The sequence below is a fragment of the Aptenodytes forsteri genome, unplaced genomic scaffold (assembly GCF_000699145.1).
Source record: "Aptenodytes forsteri isolate BGI_AS27 unplaced genomic scaffold, ASM69914v1 Scaffold207, whole genome shotgun sequence".
Classification (NCBI taxonomy): domain Eukaryota; kingdom Metazoa; phylum Chordata; class Aves; order Sphenisciformes; family Spheniscidae; genus Aptenodytes; species Aptenodytes forsteri.
In genome coordinates, this window is record NW_008794836.1 from 1,810,780 (window position 1) to 1,821,656 (window position 10,877).

A 10,877-nucleotide genomic window follows, 5' to 3' on the forward strand; every position below is an offset into this window, starting at 1 on the left:
CATGGCAGTACGTGAGGAGAACCAGAAGAATAATTTTAACAATGTAATTTTGGTATTAGTGTATTTGGCTCATTGCATTTCTGTACTTATTTAGAACATCTAAAATAGAAAAAGGAAGAATATGACTCGTAACTTCAATGATTGCATCACAGTTCAGAAGAAAGCAAAATGATATAAATGTGGTTTTCATAGTATACGTCATCCATTTGGAATAAAATGGAGACTAATAATACACCCCTTGTTGAAAGGCACAGGACTGGGAAGCAGACTTTCCCTCCATCTGACCAAGCGACTCTCTTTTGATGGCCCACGGCAACTTCTATTTTGGTCAGAAAATGTTTTTGCAAGACAGGGGAACCAACTTGCTTGAGGAAGAGGTGTGAACATGAAAGGGATCCCACCAAGGACAATATAGCAGCAGAGGGCTTTTTGCTGCATGGACAATTTGCTCTGTTTTTGGCACCTGTTCTGCCATATGCTGACAGCTGTCATCTCCCTCATCTTCTGCTGCAGTTAGAACCCTCTTTTGATACTTACCTGACTTCCTTCATTTTACTACCTGACTCTCTCATAATTATTAAAATACAGAGCAATCAATAGAAAGGTTTCCTGATTTTTCTTTATGCTTCCAGTCATAAAAGAAATATACTGTCGTTCCTTTGTGTGTCATTCTTACAAGTACATATATAGAAAATAACTTACTGAAGGGAAGTAAAGTTAAAGGCATGCAAATTTGATTTAGTTCTGAATGTGGCAATATCCACAGTTACTCAGGTCTGATCGATATAAAGGCTACTGGTGGTGCTCCTCTTCTAAGGTTCTGTTTCCTACACAGAACTTAACCCTACACCATTGTGTACCCTACACCCACTCAACAGTTTTCATGAATTTTCAGTGTTTGAGAAACACAACTATTAAACAGCAATTTTCATGGTGCTGAAGCAAGAAGTAAGATCTGAAGGTTGGTTTTGGTTAACATTAAGAGACAGGTTTGAAAAGACTCTGGCTGAGGCATTGCTCTCAATAAATTAAATGTAATGACTGGATCTAGTAGAAAGCTTTTTATAGCCAAATTGTATGCCTGGCTGGGAGAAGTAAGAAAGGGAGGGGGAAAAAAAAAAAAAAAAAAAAGACCAGCCTTTACAGTTGTGCTTGCCACCATTTACTGAGAAAACAACCAAGAGATCTGAGCCATAAATCTCTCTCTTCATTTTGGTTCAATAATGCAAGCATCAAAAGCATGTAAAGGAAATCTCTTTCTTACTTATAAGAACACATACACACAGAAAAAATTGCCAATGAAAGTTGTAACTTCATTTTCAGAAATGGCAGAATGTTTTCCAGGTAGGACTTGGATGCACTGCCCACTCCCCTTGGCATACTCAAGTCAGGAAATGTCACACAGAATGCAAAACTTTGCCGACGTAAGAAAGACTAAGCATCTCTGATTGAAGGACCTAAAGTTTTTCTTGACCACATCAAGACATTCTCCTGTCTACTAGATGCACAGTAATCCCTACGTAAAATGAATCATCAAGTATTCCTCGATGTCCTGGGACAAGCTAAAAGTTCAATAAAGAGTGTGGTCCTTTAAATTCGCACACTTCAGCTCCTCACATTTCCTGTGGGAGATATAAATTGATTCTAAGTACTTACTATGCTGCATGCCATTCAAATTCTGTTGCTTCAATTCATTATATTAAAAAGTAATACAAACTTCAATTATTTGTGGTAAAAGTACAGATTTAGCTAAAGTACACAGAAAATTCAATTCACACCAAAATGGCTACAAAGTTCAAATTAATCTATTTGCAGTCCTCCCACGTCCTTCTCAGCATCCTTTAAATGTCACTTATTTTATAAAAGATATAGATTTTGTGACTATTGATGTGCTCTACCAACAGACAAGTTCTCTTTGCTTTTGGTTTTGCAGACATTATTTACCCATCCCAAATCACTAACGATTACAGCTAAAATAAAGGGGTCCATATGAGTAAAGGTTACAGGACTACACTTACAGCTCAAAAGTTTGCACCTTATAAACCTCTCATCTTCAATCCTACGTTCAAAAGGTACTTATGATTTCAAAGAAATTGCAAATCAAATGATTACACGCTGCAGGAAATTAGATAAAAGAGAAAGGAACCACTTGAACACCATAAAGAGATTCTATTCAGCTATTATATTAATGGCAAAAAAACATATTTTGATTGTAGCTTCTGCAGGTATAAAATTACAGGTTTTAGACTCTACTGTTATTGAAGTGCATAGATCCACAAAGCATTTTCAGTCCTGCAAGGTGTTTTAAAGTCTTGTAATCATTCAGCAAAGCATTTGGACAGCACTTCTTTAATTTTAAGCAGAGGAGTAACTGCACTTGTTAAAATCTGTTCTAGAGTATGTAGCACATTTCAGAATAAATTCAAGCAATAGAATTAAGTATAAAATACTGTTGAACTTCTGTACCGCTGAAACCAGCACCAAAGCTTTTGCATTTTTGAAGCCAAGTGATGAGTTTATTCCTCATAAATTTAGTTTTAATTTCTTTACGGAATCTAATGTAATCTTTATGTTAACATTCTGTTACGTAAAATGCAATGCTTTTTCATTTCAGATTAAGATAAACGACCTAGAAATATATCCTACCGCAGTGATAATGCCCTTCTTTTTGTAAGGAATGGACATTTTCCTGTCTTTTTTCCCCTCTAATTTAACTAAAAATAAAAAATCTGTGCACAGTATAATTGGAAATATCAGGGCACTAAACCCGAGCATTTTTATTAGCTGTTACAGTAAGAACACCTACCAGAGCAACCGTGTATTGCACTAACAACCAAACAAAACTACAGTACACTTGAAGCAAATAGTGGGATTATATACATATGTATAAAAATATATTTTAAATAGATATATGTATACACAACAACACACACCCACACACTAATAAAAGCAAGTCACAAGGTTTATGGACTACTTCTTCCCTTGCCAGCCTCTCACCACCCATAAATGCTCTTCCAAGATATTTTGCAACAATGTTTTCCAAATTAGCTTGCAATAAGAATTTCAAATATTATTCTTTTCCTTTATCAATAACATACAATTTTATATGCAAGAAAGTACTTCAGTGAGCCCCCCTCCAAAAAAGATTATATAATAATTAATGCTGAAAACATAGATTCCTAGCAAATATTTTCACATTAAAATATTAAAGGGAAATGGTTTTAATAATTTCTTTCTTAGAAAAAATGATGCAGAACCATGAGTTCAGGAAACGGTTTACCTTTCTTGTCATCGAAGTACAGTGTCTGTTGAGCTGGATTTGACCACTGGAGGGAGGTGTTATCATTGTGATCGACCCTGCAGGTCAAATTTGCTGTTCCCCCTTCAACAACCGTGACGTTCTGTGTAAGTGGAAACTGCCCTTGGCTACCTGAGGAGGGAGGGGAGGGGAGGAATGGAGAAGGGAAGAGAGAAAGAGAAAAAAAGACAGGATTTAAGTTGTCGAACTGAATTTGTTGCAGCAACTTCCCACAGTGTGATCTATTCTGACCAAAGAAAGGTAGTACAAGAAATTGAAAAAAAAAAAATATTCACAATATATTCTCTGCATCCAAGAAACAGATTAATTAAGAAATAGGGATTTTTTTTTTCCTCTCTTTTTTCCCCCCGTAAGTCATACTAATTAGTTCCAAAGAAATACTCTCCAATTTTATCTCCTCAGACATACCCATACATCCAGGATATGCCTCCACATAGGGCTCACGTGCTACATACCTACACAGGTGTCTCAGTACAGATAATATCGTTAAACAGCTATTGAAAACATCACTGAAAGCGTAACATAAAAACCTGCATAGGATTTTTAAAATAGAGGGACAGGGCAGCCTTGACTCCCTGTTTCTTTTTATGTTTTTTAAAGAACTCAGGACGATGTTTTTCCTGCCAGGTTTGGAAAGTTGTTGGAGAGCAAATGTAGTATGAATCTAATACTCGATGCATCTTCTGTTGAGGAAATATAACCTTATCTCATATGAAGATGGAAGTGATGATGCAGTAGGTCTCTTTCACATCTGTGATTCTATCCCAGAGCATTATGAATCACATTAAGTGCTTGCTGAAAAGTCACTGGGAAGATTTCCAAATACCTCTACACAATACAGGAGCAGTATCACCCAGGTTCTTGAATCACAAGTGTCTTCAATGGCATAGTTATATGACTAAAGTGTTTATGTATTGTGAGAATAGCACACACCTTGTCAAACAGCACAACACATTCTGACAAAGAGTATCGCAACAAGGGTGCATGGTAAAAACATGGAAGTCATTTTTAACATGGGTGGGGAAAGAAAAGTTCTTCAATAATAAGCAAGACACATCATTATCTCAGAGATATATTAATTTATTCAAGGGTACAATGCAAAAGAAAGGCAATCCAATAGTCTAAAACAAATATATGCTTCTTTCTTCCCTGCCTTTTATACAGGTTCTATTAATACAAGAAGCACTCAAGGTAGGTAGAGCTGCTAGCATAAGAAGTATAATACCAAGATTGACACTCAAGTGGGATGTGTCAGAAGTGAAAAATCTCTCTACAGTCCTACAGGAGTGAACAAGCTCATAGACATGTCATAAGTAGATCAAGGAAATTATATCTACAATATCCACTAATTATACCAATACAGAATCACAAATCCGGCATAAAAACTTCACAGAAACATTCTGGTTTTGTGGCTTTCATCAGAGTTGTTCCCAGCTAAGTTAAACTGAGGCATGCCTTCTATATGGAAGGCATGATAATATAGAAGTCTATTATCTAGTATACAGGTTTTCAGATGACCAGAGTAAGGAATTACTAAATAAAAGATTAACAACTGAACTTCTATTTGACCTGCTGATATTGCCAAAAATGTAGTTCTAGCCAGGTTTTGATAGCTGTCCATTTCCCTATGTAAAATAGTTTTGATGGCCTTAGGCCTGGTACATAAGCATCTACATCACTGAAACCATTAGCATTTAGGTAGTCTAACACTCTCCACTGTCCTGGTTTAAAATAAATACATAAATAAAGGATCTCCATCAAAATGCAAATCTGAATAACTGGTATAATTTTTATACAAATATCAACTTCCTGCAGATGTCTAAAGATAAAAATTTACTATGTACTGATATTTACTATAAGGGGGTATTTACTATCAACAGGATAACAGACATAGTAAATAAAAAATAAGGAATACTGAAAACACCATGGCTAATTTAAATGCTGCAAACAATAAATGCCAAAATTCTCATGACATCCTCTGTATCTGACACTTCATTAATCAAACCCTGCTTCTTGAAAACCACACGTTGAGAAATACTTGATGAGTGAAAAATCATAAACAAGGATGGGAAAAAAAAAGAAAACAGGAAAGATTTGTCATTTCCTTCCATTTCTCCTCTTTCAATTCCAATGTGTCAAGGAACCTCAAGATACTGCATAAATTACTTATCGCTTAAATTAGAATTTTAAAAATCCAGAAAAATGCACACAGCCTGTTATTACTTCCACTAAATTACAGGCATCTTACCAAAGAAATAACCTTCTAAAGTATGAGTTGTGGATAAGAGGCTATATGGGCTAAAATATTTTTTGCATACAAGAAGCATTAAACAGAACCTAGCGCCAGAGATCAGCACAGTGAAATCTGTCATTTATATTAAAGACTAGGAATGGAAGATAGTTTAATAAAGAACTGCTGTAATGATTTAGGACCCTATTAACATGATTTGGGAGATCTCCCCAGAATTACCTTATATTCTTTTTCTGATATTATAGTTCTTTTCATGAAGGTGTCGGTGTATATGCAGTCTATCATTTGCTAATGATTGTCAAGTCAGACTTGTTTGACCAGAAGAGTGGTTAGTAGGTAAACTTTTCTGATCAACCATTTAAATGGAAACTGTAGATGCCATGACCTAATGAGGTCAGAACAACTTTATTTTCTCTGGCCACTCTACTGCATGCTGATGTTTTGGAAGCAAGAATTAATGTGGCATATAAAAGTGAAACCAAAGCATTCATCCTATCCCTTACCAGTACAAAAGCTGTATGGATCTGGAGAAGATACACATAACTTCACAGGAAGCTTGGAGTGGAGAAAGAGGTACAGAGAAAATGAGCCATTTAATCTGGAAACTAGCCCAAGTAGAAAGAAGGGAGCCTGTGCAGAACAGAGACAAATAGGCAAAGCAAGACCGAAAGAATGGATACTGCATGCCTCTTAATGACCAAAATTATTAGTAAGTGATGGGAAAACTAAGACAAAGAAACATTTATGAGATTTATTTATTGTTTGTATCAGCACCTAACGGGTTATTGAAGTAGGAACTTTGGGGCTGGAAGGACTGGAGAAGGTTGTAAAAGCCTATACCAGATAGATGAACATTATAGAAAGCATCAACATCGTGCCATTTAACACAGCATTATAAGTGTCAAAGAAGTGGGTTTATGCCACTAAAGATTCGATCTGGTCCTGGGGGGACTGACGGTATTTTGCAGGAGGGGCCTCATTTCTGTTAAATAGGTAGGTAGCATGTGCCCAGGAAGCATGCCAGCGAAGCTGCCAGCCCATGCAAGCATTCAGTGCGATGGAGAACCCAGGCCATTGGTGACGCAGACAAGGTGTTCTCAGCCAGTTCTAGGTACCACCATTGAGCTGCAGGGGCAACAGGCTTCTGCTGCAGCACAGCAACCTACGGCTGGAGGCCACTGGCTGGAATCACATCATCATTCCGTGAGGTTCTTGCTTTGGAAAGCACCCTTACACCTGGGATAACTTACCACCACTGCAAAAAAAGCATTCCTAGTCCCAGTGTTGAGTACACTGGTTCTGATCCATAAGAATGGTCCCATTAAGTCAAGAATACTTGGTGATGAGCCTTCAATAAGAAGGCAAGCCTAAAGACCCTGCCAGACTGAGTCCAGCATGTTAAAAGAAACACAGTTTTCATCATCATTTCAACAACTGGATGCTACCACTGTGGTTCTCTAGTATGAACGGTTCTTAATGTAATTATTAAACATTCTTGTCTTAATTTCTTCTTTAACTCTGGGAGCAGAGATGGAACAAGACAATGTCCTCTAACAAAAGCATTCCACCTTGACTTAAGAAGTCTAGTAATGGAAAATTTAGTGGCACCTTCAGTAACTTATTTCAGAGAGCAACGGTCATCACTGTTTAAACAAGAAAACAGGATTTTATTCCTAGTCTGAATTTGTCTCACTGCAGCACCTAGCATCACTGGCTCTTGTGATATCTTTTTCCCTGCTCTGAAGAGTCCTCTATTATGAAATTTCTCTTTATTTTGTAGGTACTTAGAGACTGTGATCGTATCACCCATTAACCTTCTCTTTGATAATCTAAATAAATTGAGCTCCTAAGTCTTTCTGTAGAAATCATATTTTTCTAATCATTTAATTAGTCTGTGTCTCTTCTCTGTGCCCTCTTCAATTTGTCATCTTTTTTCTGAAGTGTGGAGCCCAGACCTGGAAACCCCACTGTAGCAGCCACAGAAGGAAAAAAATACAACGGTGACACCACTTCTCTACCAGCACTTCATATTCTTGTTTGCACACCTAAATGAGTCCCCTTGGCCACAGGATCAGATGGGGGCCCAAGTTTGACTGATGGTCTACCACGATGCCAGTGTTTTTTCTCAGACACCACTCCAAAGACAACTCCCATCCCAGTTCTCCTCCTGTAGCTCTTAGATGTACGTCCCTATGTTTCACTGCACTGAAACATGTTTCTTCGAGCCCAGTGACCTGTGCTCTTCATTATTTCATATATCCACAGTCTTTGTGGCATCCGCAAATACTGCTGGCAACAATTGTGTTTCCCAGGGTGTTTCTAAAAACCAACTCTGAACTCCATCTAAATAATACAGTACCAACTGCCTTTCCCAAGCAGACAAATGCACAGAAACATGACTGTTCAATGCTGAGTTCTTGTTTATCATTACACTTTCACCCTATTTTTTCAAACAGTTCTAATCTGCTTAATGTTTGTAAGGTTGGTTTTGAATAAGTTTTGGTTATTACTCAAGACATCATGCTATTTCAAGTCAAAGGCCTTACAGCAGTCAAAAAGTTTTTAAAGATTACGGTTACCTTTTTCTAGACATAACTGTAATTTAAGAAGCCATGAAAATACTAAATTAGTCAAACATTCATTTATAAATATACTTAAAAACATATACTGAAAATAAATTCATTCCTAATGAAGATTTGTTTTAAAACAGAGCATAATAAAAGTTTCTATTAAGGCAGAAAATTTAAGTACAAACTAATGTTCATATTTCCTTTAATGGTGGTAATGTCAGTGAGTCATAACCCCATGAAACTAACTGAAATCTCAGATTTCAAAATCTGAGATTTTGAAAATATTTGAAAAGTTCACATGACCTCAGGCAATCCATTTAATCTATGCTTTACTAACCAAACTTCACAAAAGAAATAATGATGCTTATTCAACTTGTAAAAATATTTGTCTCAAAAAGGATTAAAAAATATTTTTTTATTATTTTTTATATTTCTGTTTCCACTTCCTCTCATCTGATTTCGGCCCCTACTACTGCTGCTATGAGACAGAGAAATGTACTTATGGGGAACAGGGACTGGAAACAGTCATAAAATAATGCTTCCATTTGAGTTTATGGATGAAAATTTATATTACTTTGTTGCATACATTGTTCAAATCACATGTATCTTCTGGTTTGTGCATATACACTGTTAAAGAACACTTCTACACTCATTCTACAAATGTTTTGAGATCATTTCTATTCTAAACATAGCTTCCTTCTTCGAGTATAAGCCCTTGTAATAATCAAGTTAATTTTAAAAATATAAATGTCTTTATTTGTGGAATTTTTTTATATTTGATGCACAAATTTTGGACACCATCAAGAAGTAAAATAAAAATGACAGTGGGTTTCCAAGAATTTTAAGACGACTTCCAGATTTTAGTAATGAATCCAAGTCTACCTAAAATCTCTTCCATTTCTGAATTGGACTCACCAATGTCACAAATACAAAAATTCTTGCATCATACTTAATTTATCTTGTTGAAAACCAAAAGTGATGATGGCAGTAACAAAACCGCACTTATAGCAATAGCAAACAGTACTGAACTAAATTGTTCTTTACTCCAGCAAAACTCTTACATGATCAGTAAGCGGGAGCAGAAAGGAATAAAGAACATAGCACATGACTTAATAATAATTAATTATATTAAATGTCAACATCCAGTGGAAAACCTCTAAGCACTTCCTGCACTGATGAGCGGTGCATTAAGCACTTCCCAGATACATCACCTTTTAGTCTGCACTGTGCTAGTTGAACAAACCGAGATGTTTTATTTGCCTCTCACCGGATGGCTGCTCCATTCGGGAACAACTTGGCAGCCCTTCTCTTCCTTGAACACGAGCAGCCAGGATGCTACACTCCACTCCGGAAATCTTAGCAGTACATTATACAATAGCACTAGTAATTCCTTATTTCAGGTTGCAGGTATGGAAAAGATGCCCAGATTTGGTACTTGTACTAAGGGCAGACACTGAGACTTGCTTTAGGAGATGCACCAGGAGAAAAACTATCATATGAGATTACATGATGATGACGGGACACTGGGCTTGCAAAGGCCAAGGCTCGTTTGCAAGTACGCACCCACGTGCACTCCAGGCTTTTCCTGCCTGTTAGCTTTTAGAGAATGCAGAAAAAATCATGAGACTGATCAACACCAGGAATATGGGAATTATCCCTGTTTAGCTGAAGAAACAGAAGGTAGGAGTGTATGATGGGGGTAAGAAGGTAAGATGGGGTGGTGAAAGTTATATCTTTCACATGAATTTTAATTTGCACCAAAGAGAAATCCCCCTCAAATACTACTTAGTAAGTATTAAAGGGCCATTTTATTTTTTATAAACATATAGAAAATGCAGAACATGAAATAATAAATACACTTCTGAACACAGCAATTTACTTCCTGCTTTACTACTGACTAATTGACAGGTATGATCGAGATAATGAACGTGACTCAGATGATCACCGTTCTACAGACAGGGCTACCCATCCAGCTTGCTTGCTTTCTTCACAAGAAATGGTTGGCAATGACAATTCTACCCTCCACCGGGAGGTCAGGTCAATCAGACACATATATATCCACTACAGTATATGCATTCTGTTCCATGATGAAACCTTGAGGTAAATCAAACAATCTTACTGTCTGTCTGGAGTATACTAAGAACAACAACAAAAAAAAGTACTGATGGCCCACATTACAATTCCCTTGTATCTGAAGAGGAAGCAAGAAGTTTCATTGGAAAACACTACAAGGTTATACAAAGATAAATTACAATAAGCAATAAAGCTATTGCAAAAAGAAGGTGGCATCTAGATATCACTGTCACCATGTTGTATCCTGGTCCCTCTGCTCATTTTAGGGAGCTTTGTTAGCAAAATTATTTCAGCAATTTTGCCTAGATGGAGCTATAGTTAAGTATATTCTATCGCAGGTTGTTTTTGCAATGCTTTGTGGAGGACCAATACTGCTTTCCAGTAGAATTGACAGGCTTATATCTCATTAGCCCACAAGCTGTTTTCAGCCAAGAAAGGCACTTTTTTTTCCCACCCAGAAATCATGGCTCAACTGTTTTTACAGATTTTAAAACTGATTTTTATCTCAGTATGAGACAAGACTATGCAGAATAATTATCATTATTTGGTCCAGTTTGGAAACATTCATCTTGTGAGTTCATCTCATGTTTATTTGTTTACATTTGGGGTTTTTTTTATACTTTTTGCAATTAAAATGAAAGCTCTTTAATGATTTCAACACTTC

At 36.6% G+C, this 10,877-nt stretch overlaps 1 protein-coding gene across 1 annotated transcript in view; it reads right to left on the reverse strand.

The window, feature by feature from the left end:
* The window catches only part of CADM2 (cell adhesion molecule 2), a 196,220-nt gene extending 192,489 nt beyond the window's left edge, over nt 1–3,731 (reverse strand). Inside the window, exons 1-2 of the mRNA XM_009274511.1 lie at nt 3,728–3,731; nt 3,281–3,430 (exon numbers count right to left, since the gene is read on the reverse strand). Coding sequence (XP_009272786.1) covers nt 3,281–3,430; nt 3,728–3,731 — 154 coding nt within the window. The remainder of the gene's footprint in view (nt 1–3,280; nt 3,431–3,727) is intronic.
* Between the last annotated feature and the right edge of the window lie 7,146 nt (nt 3,732–10,877).